The 20,425-nt window shown below is 38.4% G+C and overlaps 1 protein-coding gene across 3 annotated transcripts in view; it reads left to right on the top strand.

Moving 5' to 3' along the window:
• cdh11 (cadherin 11, type 2, OB-cadherin (osteoblast)) overlaps positions 1–20,425 on the top strand; it is a 149,890-nt gene that overhangs the window by 99,825 nt on the left and 29,640 nt on the right. For all 3 annotated transcript variants that reach the window (XM_008429074.2, XM_008429073.2, XM_017309013.1), the window contains 5 exons: positions 7,234–7,550; positions 10,165–10,304; positions 11,744–12,038; positions 14,024–14,143; positions 18,782–18,949. In XM_008429074.2, coding sequence (XP_008427296.1) covers positions 7,400–7,550; positions 10,165–10,304; positions 11,744–12,038; positions 14,024–14,143; positions 18,782–18,949 — 874 coding nt within the window. In that variant the 5' untranslated portion in view covers positions 7,234–7,399. The remainder of the gene's footprint in view (positions 1–7,233; positions 7,551–10,164; positions 10,305–11,743; positions 12,039–14,023; positions 14,144–18,781; positions 18,950–20,425) is intronic.

Raw genomic sequence — 20,425 nt, 5'->3', positions numbered from 1 at the left:
TGTGACACACATTTCATTTCCATCGGTTGTTGTCCCGTTGTGTTGTCGTCTAACTTGGACTAGGACGTCACCAGCTTGAATTGACCAAAATTAGTGACTATTGTCAAGGCCCTCTCTACTTTTAAGGCAATATTAAGCGAGTAAAAATGGCGAATTTGAACAGCGTCTGTTATCTTCCCTGCTTCAAGTTTTTTCTTCTCTTYGTGGCTTTTTTTAAATAAATGAAAGTGTGCAATACCGCCACCATCTGGTCTGGAGTATGAACTGGAGCTAATGCCGCTGATAAGGTTTTTACATCACACATCTGAAAATTGATTTTATACTTTCTTAAAAATTACATCATGATTATCATTTTTTTATTGTATGCAATTTTAATAAATAGTAAAAGATTATTAAGGCACTTAAAAATTYATACATATTCATTCATATTTTGTTCACTTTAAGTATACTTTTATTTAATATATTAAAAGTGTATTTTGGTACAATTATGTTTAAGTGTGTTTAATTTCGAAATTGGTACAAATGTAGTTTTAGTATACTTCAGATATACTTATAGGTAGTATACTTAATATTTAGTATACTTAAAGTGTACTTTCACAAATTTAAGTATGTTTGAAGTATACTAAAGTGTACTTTTTTTTCACCTGGGTATACCAGACATCCATAAATAAATAAATCATATTTGTTCTAATGGTGCCTTCAGTAAAAAAAAAAAAAAGGAAAAAGTTTGAACCAAAAAGAAAAAAACACCTAGAGTCAAGTATTTTTGTTCTTTCTATACTTCAGAAGCATTTTCCAAGGTTGTTGTAATGGCTCCTGTTGCAGGTTTCTAGAGTGTAATGAAAGGCCAGTCAGTGGGAAAAGCAGAAAGAGACGATCCATAATGCTAAATGGATCAAACAGGTAGACACATATAAAGCACTTATGCGGAATATTTTTGATTTGAAAATATTCTGCAGCCTTAGTAGAATTAAGGCTGACTACTAGGAATCCCAATTTTTTTTTTTTAGATTTTATACATTTATTAGCTGTTTGGAAATTATTTAGGTTTTTTGTCAAGAAATGTTACTTTTAATTCCAAAGATAAAACTAAATGTTTATGAAAAGACACTTGGCTACATGGATGGGCTGATATTGAGGTGAAATGTTCCTGTTTATAAACATGTCCAAATTTGTAGTACCGTAATCCCACCACAATTTGCGCCATCTGAAAAATTCCAACAGTTTCTGAAAGGAGACGTTGCGCTTTCCAGATAATAGAGTTATTACGGTAATTTCACCCCCGCTGTAGCAGGGAGTAAATTTAATCTGAGGGGCGCTCTTTTAATAGACTGTAAATTACAAAAATAACTTGCTACATATTGAAAGTTCCAGTTGTTATGGATAAATGGGAAAATATATTTACTCAGGACATTTAAAGAACAGCTTACAATTAAACGTAGGCAGAAATATCAGGTGGAAATGTTAAATTTAGGACATAAAGGGTCCATTTTTAATGGATACCAATTAAAAATGGATAATTGGTAATAATGGATAATTGGTATCCATTTTTAATGGATACCAATTATGTAAATTTATCTTCCCTTACATTTTCAAAAGAAGGACTTTATACTCCTTTTAGAGTCGCTTGTTAGACGATTCATAGTGCCATCTTGGATTTCCACTAACTATCAAAACATGAGTTTAGGATTCTCTTTAGCATATTTTGAGGAAAGTGATGACTTTGTTAAAGAGGTTTTGCAAAGGTGTGTATCAAAATATAATTTTAATGTTACACAGTTAGAAAGCATAAAGTTATAGAACAATTACTACCAGAACAATAACCTCCATAATTTCATACGTTCTGTTTTCTCAACACCATCCTAACTAATAACCAAACAGCAGAGACACTCGGCCACATGAAGAACTTCGACTTCACATTTCATTTTGAAGGATGCATAGATTATATCTTGGTGTGCATTAGTGGTTGTTCTGAATCAGACACACATGTGGGCTTATATGTGCCTAGATGATGTATGAGTCAGTGGGGAACATCACACAGATAGATAGTGTTTTAAACCCCCAGTGCTTCAACCACCGTTTAAAACACTCTCAAACACACAGACACCCAGCTGTAATGTTGGCCAATGAATCACTGTGCTCTACTCAAACACTTGACTCATGGATTCATAGCGTTGCTTCAAACTGAAGGGAATTGCATGTATGATCACACACACGCACACATACACACATGCTCAAACATACTGTTCATTACTCTAATGTGACTCTTGAGTCATGTATGCAGACAGAGGAAATCGTCTGGCCAAGAGGCATGCCTGCCCTGGGGAGTCGTCTTCACTGGAGGTTTCTGTGTAGGCCTTTTCTTCTCTGCTTGACTCTTTGCCGCTCAGTCGAGCATTGAGCATGCCAGGAAACCCAGAGCCATGTTCTAGAAACAACGGTTGTTTTACAAAATACCTGCAGTTTCAAGATATAGAAGAATAATAAACACTGGTATGTCCAGATTGGATGCTTAGCAACCTGGTGTCTTTCTTTCTTGGATATTCATGTGGTTTTATTCTGCAAAGTGGTTGTTTTCAACAAACAGGTTTTACAATGACTTAACGTATATTGCCAAGAGCCACTGTTGCAGTGAAGAAATAATATAGACTTAACACAATTCAACATTGTTTTTGTTTCCGTTTTTACATCCAAATGTTCAGAACAAGAGTTTTTGTATTCACATTTCTGGTATCCCCGTAAATCGGACGCACAAGCAACATCCACAAACAGCAGCAGTAGGTAACAAAGCTTCTCTTGGCCCACTGGGGGTTTATTTTGCTTCAAAAAATGATCTAATAAGACGCTGGAGAAGACGATTGTGTTCAAGTTGTGCTAAAACGCAGACGCACCCAATGCTCTGTCAACGTCTGCCGTCCACACCTCTAAAGAAGTTCCATGAATGATCAGGGTTCCTTCAGCACTTGATAGCTGAATGGTTAGAATAGCACTTTGCTCCAATCTGATGGTTGAAGAGCCTAAATACAGATTAAAAACAGCAAATATCTTTGTGGTTGAGCTCATATTTCTATCTATTCGACAAATTAGCAGCAAAAGATTATTTTGAATTAAAAATGTAGCTTATTTTGCTGATCTGTGGTTATCAATTTTGATTAATTAATTACAGATCCTGCAGTTGGATCACTGTAGAAAATTAACAGAGTCCCACTATTTTTTATTAGTCATACACTTGAGACAAACTACTTGGCTTCTCTAAGTTTAATGATTTGTTTTTACATGACGCCATGTTTGATTTGTCATTATCCTCACTACTGTCAGTATTTTAACTTAACAACTAAGGAAAAAGGTATTCCAAATAAAAATCAAGCTACAGAGGAACACTATTTATTCTAAATACATTAATGAGACTTAAAAATGACAGCATTAAGTCTTAGAGCTGACACAGCACAAAATGTACTGACGAGGCCATGGCCGAATCTACAGTTTTATTATTTTTTGCCTTTAATCTGGTTTCTTAAAAATCGTATTCTGAATTTGTGTTTGTTTAAATAAATTTAAATCATTGAATATTCAGCATGGAATGTTTGTCCAACATCTTTGCGATATTATTTCGCTCAATTCCAGGATAGTGTCAGATTAGCGTCTCGTAGAACTAGCTTCAAGGCCCGGATAAGTGAGTGACAGGCAGCACATACACACATTTACATCCACAAACAGATGCACAGAGTGTGTGAGCATAAAGAGACAGATGATGAGTCAGTACTGGAGTAATTGTCAACACTTCATAGCCGGCTGGCAATGCAGTTAATGCTAACCAACGATCTGTAAAGTAACATTCTCATCAGCTTAAAATTCCAAACACACACACACACACACGGTCGCACACGCACGCACGCACACACACACACATACACACATACACACACATTCACATTCTGAGTCAAAGAAAGAGTTGAGAAGAAAGAAGATCATCTCAATTTAAGACCTTAAGCCAACTACTGCTTTTTGTTTTGGAGTAATAATGCTGCTTATTGTTTGATTTGGAGGGTGAAATTTCCGAATTTGCTGTTTTTAGAAAAATCAACTGTCAGATCGTCAAATCTAATATGGCATCCACGCAATATATATCGTAAGAATTGCACAAATATTCAGTGTACTTACAGTTCTGACAGTTTGTTTCTCATTAAATCGGTAACACAGATAGTGCTATCCAACATCAGTATGTCAACATCCCCAGTTTGTGCTTAAATATATGAAATGCTGAGGAAAAACCATCTGTTAAGGTAGATAGCCTGCTGAAAAGGACCATCATTAATAACTCCCAGTCGTTGTCCATTTGCCACTAGAAAACAGATCAAACATGTGGCGTTATTCTGAGTTTTGAGATTAGACTTCCATGGTAAATAACGTTACTTTAGCTCTTTGCTGGTATTCAGTAAATCCTGACTGGATTTGAAACTTTGACACAGTGTAGCTGAGATCAGTACTAACTTGCACAATTTATTGCTGTGGTTGGTGATAATTCAGTGCGACTGGCTGTTGACCTGACCCTAAGCTTGCAAACATGTCTGAAGTTCAAAGTGTAGCGGACCTGTTTAACATTAACATAGTTGAAGTTAGAAACATGCAGTCACATAAGCGTAATAAGCACATTGCCACTATAATAATTTCTCCATTACTCAAGTGATGTTGTATTGCCAAATATACCAAGGACGGTGAAAATGATCTCATTTAAATAGGGACGTATGAGACAGTTCACTGTATTCACTGGAACAAGACAAGGACCTAAATGGGAGGCCATTGTCCTCAACTGAACAAAGTGGACTGCTTCCTCTTAGTCTTTGCCAAAAGCAGAGAAGTTCCAGTATTTTGGCATTGTGGTCTTGTCGGGATGGAGAGGAAGTTTGATAGATGGATTGAGGCGTTGTGGGCATTGATCGGATCTGTGGCAGAACTATATTTACCTTCTGACCTTAAGATCCGTCAGAATGAGTTGGGCAGTCAGTGGGAGGGAGATGATCTCAGAACAGAGAGAGACAACGGAGGGATGGAAAACAAGGACAACCAACAAGCCTAATATTAGTTTAGAGAATCTGTAATCAGAGGAAATATTTCAGTAAATAGTAAATCTCTAAGTATGCACTATTTTGTTTGTTTGATTATCACTGATTCACTCTGTCTGCCGATTATACAACCATCTGTGGTGTGTAACCACAAAACTGATTTGCCACAAGCAATGAAACATAACTGACCCTGTATGTTATTTTGCCATTTGTAATTATGGATCTATAGATATTGAGGTTTTTTTACCTCTAGCATTTCTTTTTTCCCACTAACGCAACTAATAATAATTCTAGAAACTTTTGTTGGTGACTCCTGTGACCACAAGTTGTTCTTACTTTTCTCAGTGAGCAGCAGGCACTGTTCCAGCATAAAATATCATCATATAACAATAATAATAATTATTAACTATATCAAAGTGTCTCTGTGCATCCCAACCATGAATAAAGGAGGATTAAAAAATTAAAAAAAAACATTGAAAATGCACATTTAGTGTTTTCACCAATAAGTGTTTCATAAACCTCAAACTAGTATGTAAAACAATATTACTGCTTCTTGTTGAATTGTCTAATGTGGAGTTGACCAGTCAAGTGTGTTAAATCTTAAAAAAAGAGATGGTCAAATGAAGTAAAAAGAAAAGGTGAGAATAGGAGGCTCCAAAACAGAAGCTAACTGTAGCGGCTAACTGTTCTGTCAATGTTCTCACCATTCATTCATAAAGCAGGGGAAACTTTACAAATCAGCCAGATTACACAGCAGCTGATTCACTTCATGAGACGTCCTTCACTTTGACAAGAAACATCAAAGTGATTTATTGTGAGATTTCATCTCGTGAGATTACTTCTATACTTTTATTGTTTTATTCTGCTCATGTAAGTGAACAAATAATAACGAACATTAATTCAAGACTCAAATAAAAAAATGGGGAAAAGGAAGCAAAGCTAGCCTCCAAACTGGCGGTTAGTTTTCAAAGCGGAGGCTAACTTTAGCACTACTCCTTTTTTCATTTATCTACCCAAACCTGTGCCACACAAGTAATGGAAGGTTCTGCAAAGCTTCTACACCTGGTGTAATCAGCCAGGTAACTGCTGTATAACTCTCTTCATAAGACGTGCTACACTTTTAAGGTGTTTAATTGTGAGCTTTTGTGGAGTGAAATTACTTTTACACATTTATTTTTTTAATGCTGCTTATGTAAAAGTGACCCAATGACGACAATGAACATGAAGCAGTGACTTGATAAAAACCTGGGAACAGGAAGCTCCAAGACAGATGCTAAATTTAGCGGCTAACCATTAGCTAGCCTGTGTTCTCAGTGTTTTCACAATTCATTAACACCTGGTCTGGTACTGCTTTTAGATTTTTTCATTTAACTACCCAAATTTGTACCATGTAAGTATTTTATAATGGAGGCCTTTGCAAATCAGCCAGATAACACAGGCTAATAGCAACTGACTGACTTCATAAGACGTTCTCCACTTTCATTCATGTAACTTTTTATTCTGACCATGTAAAATTGAACAAATAATGACAATAAACATGTTAACATTTAGCCTACCATTAAAACATTAAAAACACAGTTTTCTGTCAACTGCCAGGCTGAAAAAGGTGCATGGCTGACTGATGTCCATCTAGGGTTACTTCCATGACCAAGCGGTTCTTAGTTTCACAGCTCAGGATTGTTAATGGACATGTTGGGTTTTGTAGAGATCAAATTTAGTCTCAGTTTTGCTGATTCATTGACTGTGGAGCCGCAGAGCCCAGATCATCACCTCCAGCAAAGTGTGCAGCTGAAGCGGTGAAGCTCCTATTGGTGGAGTGAACACTAACACTTAAGTGACTTTCTCTTCACTGTCGTGTTTCTTTCGACGCTTTTGAAATGGCAATAATTAAACCAGCAACACGGTGACCGGCTGTCACATGAACTGTCTGCTCTACAACAAATCTGTCTCTATCTAATTGAATTAAAGCTAATGGGTTTATGGACAACACTGCCTGGATCATTAGCACATTGTCCTAATTAAGCCGACAATCGTTTAGAAAGCCATTTTCCCTCTATTGCCAATCTGTTTATAATGTCTGGGCTTATATAGCTAAAGGTATTCCTTTTGTGTTAAATATTAATTAACCTGGTGTTACTTACAAAGTTTTTTCCATCCTGTTCTCCTTCAGGCTCTCTGAAGACAGAAGTGACACGTTGGAAGAAGAGCTCCGACCCAGCAAATGAACAAGGAGACTCTTGATCGACGTTTCGCTCAGAAAACAAATCCGGGTTCGGCCTCGGCGGGAGCAGGAAGCAGAGAGTCGGGCAGAGCCGAGCGCACAGTGGTTAGCCAAGATGGCGGCGCTGATAGCAAAGCGGCAGGGCTTCGGGCTGCTGAGGGCCCTGCTGGTGCTGCTGGGAGTCTCGGTGCTCTGCAGTGTTGCGTTAGGAACCAGGGACGGACATGCCACGCTGGACCACAGGAGCCACAGACACAGACATCCAGGTAGGACTGAAAAACTACTAATACATTCACACCATTTTTTAAATGGACTGATTGCTGAAACATTTTTGTTATAGTGAAGTTAAAACGGAGTTATATCAGAATCTAAACTGAGTTTGTAAATCCACCAGTCTCAACTCTAGGCAGCTCTGTGTACTGCATGATATCATGTCCTAACAGTTTGATTCATTCCTCAGGATTAAGATTTTATTTTTGCAATAAATTTGTGAATTCACAGAAAATTGTACAAACAGACAAGAGTTGCAATAAAATTAATAATAATGTTAGTTTAATATCATTACATTATCATTAATCAACATTGATCTTAGGAAATATGCACTTAAGTAGAGCTCATTATAAGCCTGGTGGGCCACCAGACCCCCACCGGGGGAAGGAATGTTTGTTTATTTTCAGTTTTTTTAATGTTTATAGACTTTATAGTTGTTTAGTTCTTGTTTATAATGTCTTCCAACAGCTCATTTCACCTAATGTAATATGGTAACTAGGTAACATTTTTAACTCACAAACACGTGAGACGGCTGAATGATAGTCCCACCAGGCATAGAAAGTTTACCCATTTATATTTACATTAGATTAAGTCACATCCAGAGCAAGTTGCCTGTGTTCTCAAACATCAAACATATCAAAAAGATATTTTTTTAAGGATTTTTTTTTCCTTAAAAAAAAATCTAATCTGCAGAAACCTGGTTTTAATGGTGCAGAGGAAGGAAACAGGAAAATGGGTCAGGAATCCCACTAAAGGTAGAATTAACTCTGTCTTATGATGAGCTCTGTCTGATATTGAAAAAATTCCTGTCTTCAAAAAAGTTTGTTTAAATTGTTTTTTAACTCCTTTTGTTGGACAGTAAGAGTTGGGAAGCAAAATAACAGTTTTCACTCTGATGAATGTGTTTATACAAGTTATTACATTTGTCCTCTGTTGTATCCACTGCTAGTCATTTTAACATCCGCTATATCGTTTTGTCTCCAAATGAACGACTTAATGTGATGCATCGTTTTACAATTTTCTGCATAACTTATTAATTTGGAAACACCAATGCAGCATTATTCCTCCCATCGGTTGTTGTTCTGAACGTTTTCAGAACCTGGTGTTTTCTGCTACAGCCGTATTTTCATCCAAGTGTTTTTAAGTGCATTTTGAAGTATCGTCTTACAAAAGGTTGGTAGAAACAGCCAAATTCAAACTAACTACTTTACTTTCACACACAAAAAACACTTCGAGTGCACATAAAAACTCGTTTTTTTAGATTCACTCTACTGGACTGAATGGGTGGAATTGCTCTTGTTTGTATTTATTGCAATTTGTATTATGAATCTAATGCAGGGCTGCACAGTGGTGCAGTTGGTAGAGCTGTTGCCTTGCAGCAAGAAGGTTCTGGGTTCGATTCCCGGCCCCGGTCTTTCTGCATGGAGTCTCCATGTTCTCCCTGTGCATGGTGGGTTTTCTCCAGGTACTCTAGTTTCCTCCCACAGTCCAAAAATATGACTGTCAGGTTAATTGGCCTCTCCAAATTGTCCCTAGGTGTGAGTGTGTGGGTGCATAGTTGTGTGTGTCTCTGTGTTGCCCTGCGACAGACTGGCGACCTGTCCAGGGTGACCCCACCTCTCGCCCGGAACGTTAGCTGGAGAGGCACCAGCAACCCTCCCGACCCCACTGAGGGACAAGGGTGAAAGAAAATGGATGGAATCTAATTCAGAGTTAAAGTAAATAAAGGGAGCTAAACATCCAGCTGTTCGCATCCTGTTATACAGATGTTCTTTAGCATTATAAGAAACATGAATTCAAAACATGACTGTCAGGTTAATTGATCTGTCTAAATTCTCCCTAGGTGTGAGTGAGTGTGTGTGTGTGTGCATGGTTGTGTGTCCTGTGTGTCTCTGTGACAGACTGGTGACCTGTCCAGGGTGACCTCACCTCTCGCCCGGCACGTTAGCTGGAGAGGCACCAGCAACCCTCCCGACCCCACTGAGGGACAAGGGTGCAAGAAAATGGATGGATGGATGAATTCAAATGTTTCTGTTCCGTTTGTGAGTAGTTGGTGAGAGTGTTGGATTCAAATGTTCAACCTTTCACTCGGAGCATCCAGCTTGTTGCAGTTTGTGTTGCCCATCCCTGCAGTCAGACGCTGCAGCATGGTTTTAGTTCGGTTTAAACCCAACCCTGCTCTGCTTAACCACAAAGCAGCTGCACCGCAACAAACAGAGGTTAAATGCCTCCCTTAGAGCCTTCTGAAACACAATTCCTTGAAGTGTGTGTTCTTCATACAGTCCGCCCACACTGTCCCGGTTTGGGATTTGCTCGAGTGACCCGGAATTCAAAAGCAGACCTCCGTGCTCTGGAGGTTACAGCTTCTCGCCCACTTTTGAGTTTCATCTCTGAAAAAAAACCCAAAGTGTTTATGAAGTTCAGAATTGTTTTTCTTTCAGTTTTTGCAGTGTTCATTCATACATTCCTCATAAAGTAACCTTAATTTGTATTTTCATTTGTCCTCTAACATTATGTGTGTAATAATATCACAAATATGCTGTCAGTTTTCAACTCCAACCTTTCTTTGTGTAATATGTATTAATCTAACTGGACGCTTTGATGTCTTAGGTCACTTATCGCTGCACAGACATAGACAGAGGACAGGGAAGGAAGGCCAGGTACTGCACCGGTCCAAACGAGGATGGGTTTGGAATCAGTTCTTTGTCATTGAGGAATACACCGGACCTGACCCGGTATTGGTGGGAAGGGTAAGTCTTCCACAAACAACCCCCGCAATACTTCAACGTCTGCCAATATATCTTAATAGACAGAAATCACCAAGCTCTCAGTTGCAAAAACTTGTCATTACAATATCATATTTTGCAGTGTTACAATCACAACTGATACTGGAAAGTGGAAGAAAAGTTAAATAAAGTTTTTCATTTTAAAAATGTATGTGAATCTCAGACATGTCAATACTTTGAACAGTATTTGCTGCAAAAGATGAATTACAAAGTCTTTTTTCTATTCCTCTTCAGGCTTTGCACATCCAGGGATGACAGACATTTCTTTATGACAGAATAACTCAAGTTCAGTGTATAGTGGTGATCATTTGTGTTAAGTCCCACTGAAATGAAACTTTGTAAAACAACCTTTAGCGGTAATAACAATTCCAAATCATTTGGCTGTACCTCAACAAGTTACGTCTAGAAGTGACTTCTGTTAGCTCAAAGTCAGTCTGATTAGGTAGGGAGCATCTATACACTGATTATTATTTTTTTTACATTTTGCCACAGAGCTGTGACAGTGTCAGTTCCTTTGCCACATGTCTTTCCCTTCTTCTCTACGCCCAGTACTTTCAAATAAAGGCCACTAGCGGCAAAAACATTCTAAAAGAAGTTTTGTCACAATTTCTCATTTGAATTTAGGTCTGAACTTTGTACACATGCTTTGCTGTAAACTATTCCATTGGTTACTTTGCTGCAGGAAATTGAACCTCCACCCTGACATCAAGTCTTTTTTTATAACATCTAACAGGTTCCCCTCTTGTATTGCCTTTCATTATAATGTCATCCATCCCATGAAGCACAGTAGGTTTTTACCTTAATGCATACAGTGAGTCCAGCGGCAGTCACAGTGCAGTCTTCAGAAGGTGACAGCTAGCTCCCAGTGAGATTTAAATGAAGTCCTCCCATTCATCAAGCATTGAGAGTAAAACACAAGTTAAAGCGTGAGGTCAAGCTGACATTCATGTGGGGCGATTGGGGGTTTTCCTCAACAACACCATGACTTGGAGAGAACAGTGGCATTCATAGAGAACTGAAAGTGACATCCGCAATGCAGCTTATTTCATAGTAAAGAGGCTGTAAAGACCGAAAAATTGAATGTTGAATAATCCTCGTCTTTTGTAGGAATATTCCCTTTTCTCTTCCTGTATTGACATTTGCTTGTCTGGTACAGAACATTCTCAGCCTTTCTGTCTAACTCTGTCAGGCCTTTGGTATGAAGAGTTTGGAAATTAGAGCCTCAATTCCCATCTAGCTGTCAGGCAGCCTGCCTGCCTGTTCTTCTTATAGTTTTTCCTGTCACTCACTATTCCCCTTTTCTGTTTCTATTCTCACCACAAAACCTGAATTTCAGGCGTTCTTATGCTTGTTCATTTAACCCTCCTGTCCTTGACTGTCTTGTTTGCTTCTTGTCTCTTCAGCTTCACTCAGATGTGGACAAAGGCGACGGTACCATCAAATACATTCTGTCCGGTGAAGGCGCAGGAACGATATTTGTCATTGACGACAAGACGGGCAACATCCACGCCACGAAAACGCTGGACCGCGAGGAGCAGGCCCAGTACACCCTGACAGCACAGGCTGTGGCCCGGGACACCAATGAGCCACTGGAACCTCCATCGGAGTTCATTGTGAAAGTTCAGGATATCAACGATAATCCGCCAGAGTTCCTGCATGGACCGTACTATGCCAGGGTGCCTGAGATGTCCAATGTCGGTGAGTGATTTAGAAGGCATCAGGGAAGTGAGAAATGCAAGGTTTGATGGGAAAAAAAACGCCAAGCCTGGAATGTCTTCCTGTTTTGTTGCTTTGGGATCCAGAGTGAGGCCAAAATCCCACATAGCAACAATATCTGATAATGGTAATCAGGCTTTTTCTTGGTTGCTCATTTCATGTCTCTTCACCATAGAGTTACACAAATTGAATTGACAAAAATACATCTGCTTCATGGAAACAACCCAAATTTGAAGAAACTCCAGTTTTTCACTCAAAAGTTTGTGCGCTAGGATGGGGTGTTTCTTTGGCCTCATTGAAGTAGATGTATTTTGGAAAACAGTTTTTTTTCCATCTCACAAGTCACGTGATCAACAGCCGGAGGTTGCTACTGGCGCAAACAACGAAGACATCAGGAAGTGGCAGGAGGATGTTGGTTTGTTTTTGTTTTTGATTTTTTAAGGACATTTTGCAGCTGGCTCCACCAGAGCTCACAACACAGCAGTAGCAAATAGTAAAATTGTGTTTTTTCAACAGAATACTGACAGAGACCCACAAATGGGTGAGATATGCACTCATTTGTGATGGAAACACAGTTGATGAGGTTTTTCTCTGTACAACATCCATAATGAAAGACCGCTACCCCCAAATAAAGTCCTGAACCTCCACCTATTGCCTCCACTCACATTTACCTGCTAATGCTAAGTCTGATGCTCAGTTTGCTACCTGAGGATCTTCATGGTTCTCAGGTTTGGTTCACCAGTGAAATGTTATCTGGTTGCCAGACTTCTGGGACATACAGTACATTGTGCCATTGATTCTGATTCTCTTTGGAGTGAAAACTAACAATAAGAGTTCAGTTCCCTTTGGTGCTCCTTCACTGATGATCACCTAGTCAGACCTTTAGCCCCAGTCTGTGGGCTGCTTATCAGGTAGTCAAACTTCCACTTCCACCTGTTTGGTGTCTGCTGGAGTTTCTTGCAGAGTAATTCAGGCTAAATTATGTAAAATGCACTGGAAGAATCAAGCAATATGTTTTTCATGGTTCTGTCCACTTTGTCCACTGATTCACAGTAGAAATGATCTTGCTATCCTCTGGACTGATACAAGTAATTGATTTCGTCTCGTTTTTTCACTTTGCTGCATAAATAAAAAGAATGTGTTTTTGTTGGAAAACAACTGTATGATATTGAATAAAATGCCACTTTTGGACATTAACAATAATCGTTTTTGGATATTTTCAGCACATATTTACCAAACCAAAGCATAAAGTTAATACTTAAAATTGTGAGAAATATCAGCATAATAATCATAATACAAATATTTCATGTGACAACAATGTCACTTTTATAGGAGCAGTGAAATATTTGTGCACATCTAAATTTAGTGGCAGTGGATTTAAATAAAAAAGAAAGTTACAGCAATGCAATGAGTTCAAAGAGTTAGTCTGGAGTCGTGTTTCAAGTGTCGTGTCCCAATTTTTTATTTTTTAAAAGAACATTTCAGCAATTATACAAAGATAATGCAAATTATTTAACATTTGAGGCATTTTAATTCACTTGGCCTGAATGCAGAGCTTCACTGTGTCATGTTGAATTAGCAGGGATCTGCTGCAAGCGAAGCACATCATTTTGAAAATAGCCAATTTTCTGGGCACTAGAGTAATGGCTGTTTGAGCTCAACATCTTTGCATTTTACAAAGTTTTCTAGGGGTTATGAGAGGTTTCTCACGAAGCTCAGGGACGGTTGAATTTTGTCCACCCTCATAATGTTTTATTAAAAACATAAAAATCACTGACATCGGAGATGGAATATTTCCACCTGACAATGATGAAATGCAGAGAAATAATGGTGGAGAGCAGCCTCGTAGGCTGAGCCGAGCTGCAGTGTGTTGGAGCGGTGCTGGTGCTGCTAGGTGAGCTAAGGATGATTGATGAGCTTCTCTTGAACAAAATCAGTGAACAAGCCTCCATGTGTCCATCTCACAGGTACGTCGGTGATGCAGGTGACGGCTACAGACGCCGATGACCCCACCTATGGCAACAGCGCCAGGCTGGTGTACAGCATTCTGCAAGGACAGCCGTACTTTTCTGTGGAGCCTCAAACAGGTGAGACTGAAAGCCAAACTGTTACTCATCCTCCAGTGTGGTCCTGCTGGAGTTAAGACTCAGAGCTCTGCAAAATTAATTACTACAAGTTAGTCCACTAAAGTGAGGAAGTGGGGGTCTACCTGAGCGGCGGACCCTCCAGCTGGTGGCTGAGAGCTAAAAACCTGTGGATCGAACCAAAGATTAGGGTGATTGCATTGAGACTTTCCATTTATTGTTAAGGGCATATTTTTTAACTAGACATTTTAAAGGAAATGTAAATAAAAAAAAATAGATTTTTGTTTGAATTGATTCTTGTGTTTCGTTGTTTTATCACATTGTGACAGATACCCGTATCCATGCCTTTCAGAAGGTACTTTTTGGTTGAATGGAAAAACTTTTACATGGTCATAGTTCACCCCAAAATGCATGAAGACAGAATACCTGGTAGGTAGAAGGAGAAGACAGAAACTCAACTCACACCAAGACGTCCAATGAAAAAAAGTCGTGCCTTAATGCTATTTGCAGCAACGCACTCACAACATACTGATGTAACATCTCCGTTTTCTACCACTTTTCATGTACAAAGCTGCAGAGTGACCGCTTCAGGGATCGCACAACCCTGCATGTTTTTAGAGAGGAAGGCAGAACTGCAAAAAAGAGAGAGAGAGAGAAAGAGAGAAAAGTCCCAGAGGACATTCAAGCCTGTTCCCAGAAGAGCATGGGCCTAATATTTGAGTTTGCATTAAAAGAAGAAATTGGTTGTAAGGCGAGAGGTTAGGGCAGACACAGAGATCTGTTAGGTCAGAGAGAGAGCCAGAAAATAAAGCTAGAGGTTAGAGAAGAGAAATTAGTTTAGAGAGAGTGAGCTCATGGAAACAGAGTGGTTAGGGCACAGAGAGTCGGAGAGATTTGAGCGGAGTAAATCTAGCTAATCAAACCAGTGTTGGGTATTTGACTGGCTCAAATCCATAGCTCACATTTCTAATTGGTTTGGAGATTATCAGCTTTTCATGCTGTCACACACATACGCACACATTTGGAGTAAAATGACACCGGAGAGCCTCTCTGCAGTTGGACATGTGGGGAGAGAGAGAGAGAGCGAGACGGACAGAGAGTGGCGGGGATCATTAAAATGAACAGAAAAGATTACTGCAGCTTAAAAATAGTGGATGGGAAAAGCTGCATGAAAGTTCTTATTTATCTAACAGATGGAGGAAAAAGGGTTCGCTTTCAAATTAAATATCTCAAATTAAAGTTGCGGGGGTAGTTTATGCTTAGCAACTGTTTTTTTGTTTTTTTTTTGCTTTTTAAATTAGTTTTTTGCAGAAATTATTACCTTGTTAGTTTTTATGAGCATATAAACAATACTTGTGCAGAACAATTATATATGGTAGCAAATATTATGAGTCTATGGGATATCTAATTCTATTGGATGATTGAGCACTGGAATAATTAAAAACATTTTTGAAGGATTATATTAAAATTATATCCCATAAAATAAACATATGGTGAACATACTTTCTTTAGTTTATTTTTTATACTCTTGAGCTCAATCTAACATATAACAGAGCCAGATTTATTATGAGAATATCTGTCAGTGTTATTTAGAAAATTCCAAGCTCAGAATTTGCCGAAAGGCTTTTCCACACCTGGAAATATTTATATCTGCAAAATCTTTCAATTTAGAAAATATTTTACCACTTCTCTTTTAAACTGTTGTTTTGTATGTGGCTAAACTTTACTGCATATCAATGTCTGTTGTTCCATATTATACACATACCAGGGCTTGTATTGTAAATTCTGGCATCAGACGTGAACTGAATGAAGCAGTAGTTGCTCTTTTTTAAATTATGCTAATTTAATGGAGTCATTTCAGGCTCCTATGTGTTATTTTACCTGACACAGCAGAGACATTTATGAATTGAAAACAAAAGTGTACTAATTTTCTTTTCAAAGTGGATTTTTTTTTCAAATGTGATGTTTTCCTCTTTTCAGTGTTTTTTATCTTGTAATTTTCTTTTTATTTGCTCATATTAAGCCATAAGGAGTACTGAACATCACAAAGTAGATGACTTGAACTAATTATTGAGTAAATCCCAGAGCACAGAGTTAAGTTCACCCAAAATGTGTAAGTGGCTGAAACCTGTTTGTTCCCTTGTTATGCTAGCTGGGGGATTCTCCGAATTTGGTGCCTTTTGTGTCCCACAGGTTTATCTAAAAGATTTTCATGTAATGCAAACACATTTTTTGAGAAAATCAAGAAATGTAAATATCCATGTGTCTTGGTAATGTAACATGCAAATGTATTTTAAAAATCATGTTTTGAAAAATGTTATGCTATGGGTGCAGAGGTCAGCCAAATGAGCATGTCCCCACTGACCAATGTTCATTTTTCAATGATTATAAAACAAATAAAATAACCAGCAACTGCAAGGTATTTGTACCATTATGAACATTTTAGGTCTACTTTAACCTAAATAAAAGAAATATGAGAAAAATACATAAATTAGATATAAAATAGCACTTTTTAATCCTGTCCCTCAAGTTTTGTTCAACCCGTAACGGCATACTAATTCCTCCTTTTCATAAATAATGGTTCAGTCCAATTTCCTCTGCACCCTGAAAGTGACATCACTGAAGTCTCTTCCTGCTCACACTGCAAAGAGATTTAAGTGTTATTCAAGTTTTTTACCTATATTTGGTTATTTCTTTACCCAAATATCGCCATCGTCAAGCTCAACCTTTCAACCCTGTTATGCATGTAACTTATATTTATTGTTGTTTGGGAAAAAGTAAAGAATTGTCTTTGAAACACATTCATTTCTTGTTTTCATCATATTATATATTGCTCTATACCGTAGCTCACGGGTGTCCAGTCCTGGTCCTGGAGGTCCGGAGTCCTGCAACTCTTAGACGTCTCCCTGGTCCAACACACTTGAATCTAACAGCTGAATCACCTCCTAAGTGATTCAGCTGTAAGAAAGTCAATTAAAAATATAAAATGGAAATAAGACCTCAGCCTTCATCAAAGATTATTGATTTTACGGATGGATGGATGGTAAACAACCTGCTGCTACTTCTGTAGCGATATACTATACTGACTTTAATCTACTTAGTAAATACAAGGTTATTTTTTGTTGTTTTACATGCAATGAATCACCTTTGTTTCCAAATTAAATGTTATGATTATGTTCTCATAGTCATTTATGACAAAGTCAGTTTGTGAAATTTAGTCCAAGTATTCTGAGGCAGTCTGACAAACACACACTCCTACTTAAAATTAAGCATATTAGCTTACCAGACAACAGTTGAGGATGAAGACAAAAACTGTGAAGATGACAACAGCAAAGAAATAATAATGTAGCAAAGCAAACTGTAGCCTTGATTCTCAAAGATACCCTTGAGTTCTCTTACAACAAATCTCCTTAGCAGAATTAAAGCGTGCATCACCCCTCATGTCCTCCTCCTCCTGTGCTCAAGATAACATTCCCTTTAGATGACTTAAAATTGAACTAATCTCCACAGTTGGCCTTATCTTACATTTTTAGCACTCTTACAGGCCCCAGCTGCCTGCCAGGCTGTTTAAAGCAGCTTGTTTTTCACCAGCTGTTAATCTAACATGAACACCTATTCTGAGGTAACAAAAGAACTCAAACCAGCCCCCTATCTCGGAATCTGGAAAAAGATATATCTTTGCAATCCTAATATTTATTATATTTTTATATTATTTATTATTAAATCTATAACTGCCAACTTTTATTCTGGTTTTTGGGCTCCTTGGAAGCTCATAGACACTTGTTGCTGAGTGCTTTAGTTTTTGTTATCCTTGCAACACTGAAAAACATCTGAACTTTTTTTCAATCCTGGTCTAAAATTAAAGACTCAGTGCTTAATATTTTGCACTCGTATTTCGCCATAAGAAGTGTTTCTATCAGTATGAGTTACAAACCTCTACAATTTCACAACCTGTGGTGGATCTCAAGGATCAATCCTACGACCCATTGTGTTTTATGTTTACACATTTACGTTGCAGTTTGGAGCAGTGCCCGAAATGTTTGGCTCTCTTTACATTTAATTCAGCCAGGACAGTAACACATACAGTTGACCACCGGTGTTGACTGGAGTTTGGGATCACAACCACCAAACAGCCGAAATCTGCAAAAACTTAAAACTACTAAAACTGCCAATTTTTGTAGGTCCAACAGTAAATTTACATTAATATACATTATCTCACAGTGCAAACCATCTTAGAAGCTAACATGCCATCTTCCTTATCTCTGCTCTGAGGATACAGCCAATCAGTGTCAAGGAAAAGAAAGGGCACTTCTGGATTAGCTACTTTGCAAACACCAACCAATAGCACATCAAGTAGCATTGCGCCGAGGTATCTTAGCTTCCTAACCTACAATTCTTTCAAATATTTAGACATGGTCTACAGAATCTGTGAATAGGTCCATTTTCTATGAATACTTTGGAGTTAGAGCCACAAATAGGTGGAATATACTAGATTTGTATTTTTTTACAAATCTCTTAGATGTCATCATTTTCCATAAATTCAATGAAATCTTATTGTCATGTTTGTAAGCTCTTTATTTCTATCAGCTATGCTGTCCAGTAAATCCTTCAGACTTTATCATCGCATCGTTTCATTTCCAGGTATAATCCGCACTGCCTTGCCAAACATGGACCGTGAGGCACGACAGGAATACGACGTTGTCATCCAGGCCAAAGATATGGGCGGCCACATGGGGGGGCTGTCAGGGACCACCGAGGTCAAAATCACCCTCACAGATGTTAACGACAACCCTCCAAAGTTCCCACAGAGTAAGTTCTTATCTTCACTGCCTTTATGTACTATCCACATATATCACTCTGTTTAGCCGTCATTTCCACCTCCACTCACAGCAACTGTGTTGGAAGTATGAATAAATGATTGAAATCATGTAGAACTCACAAACATAATCTTTTTGAACACTCCAGCTCCAGTCAGTTGTTTTGCTATTCTCTATTTTTTATCCAACTCCCTCGTCTTTGTTCAACACTCTGTATTGTTCATCCTTTTCCCCCCTTCAGCTAGTTTTAGTCATCTGCATGACTCTGCCATTTTCTCTTCTTTACGCATTTCTCCTTCCCCTCCCGTAGCTCTAAACCAAGGAACTCCAGACAGAAATTAGCTGCAGGAATGGATGGACAGAGTATGGGAAGGGAGAGAAGGGAGGGAGGGATGATTATTTATCCTGTGGAGAGACTGAACAGGCGAGAAGAGAGAGGGACGCTGGTGTAAGCAGCTAGGTAGGCTGCAGAGGAGAGAGAAAGAGCCTGTCAGAGTCGTCGCTCCTGTTGCTACGTGCTTCAACAAGCTGACAGTTCTTCCACCGGCCTACCAAGGGAAGCTAAAATCTGATTTTGCGGGACCATGACAACCAGAATCCATTTTTATTTTTCAGCAGACTATCTTCAGAATTTAAGGTGTTTGAAGATTCCGCACTGACATCCCTACTTTTTTCAACTGTGTGACAGTTTGTATAAGGGAAGGGCTTTTAAAGATAAAACTCTGTTAAATACTACATTTCCATTTTTGTCCCCTCTTTAAGAAAACAAAAAAAAGTTCCGGTTTAATTTCCGTAGCAGTTGTATGAATTAGGACTTGCATATTTTACAGATTTGTTTAAAAGATGGGATGTGTCCATACGGCCGGTTTTCCCTGATTCCTTCTTCAGAGATCAGCTTAATTTGAAGTTGCAATCAATAACATGCACTGCTTATTTTATTTGATCAAATTGGAATGGTCTGTCTGTCACTGTAACCAGTTAATCAAATACATTACAAATTAAAATTAGGTCAATAATTTCCATTCTGATGACACTAGCCTGCGGTCGCTAAGCCCCACAAACATCCGCTGTCCTGCAGGGGGAGGGGCTTAAAGGGACTTTTCAGAAGGTTTGCGTTCTATTTTCACATGAAATGAAGGTTTATATGCATCAACAGAGACATGTTTGTTTGTTAACAGCTAGCTTTGGGGTAGCTAGCTACATGTCTGTGAAGACAGAGTGGCAGAAATTTTCATAGTATTAACCATGAAAACATCAAAATACTGACCAATGAAGAAATTGTATTGCATATACAGTATAAGCTACGGCAACCTTTAATTTCCCTTAAATATTGTCTTTGACTTACATTTCTAGCAAAAGTAGCTCTGATTATGACAGAACTTAGTGCATCTTTAGCAGTTTGCATCTGGGATGTGAGACAACACACAATAACACACAGAACAACACACACACAGAACAACAACACACA

This window comes from Poecilia reticulata, linkage group LG15, assembly GCF_000633615.1.
Source record: "Poecilia reticulata strain Guanapo linkage group LG15, Guppy_female_1.0+MT, whole genome shotgun sequence".
In the NCBI taxonomy this organism is placed as follows: Eukaryota; Metazoa; Chordata; class Actinopteri; order Cyprinodontiformes; family Poeciliidae; genus Poecilia; species Poecilia reticulata.
This window is presented reverse-complemented; position numbering and strand designations above follow the sequence as displayed.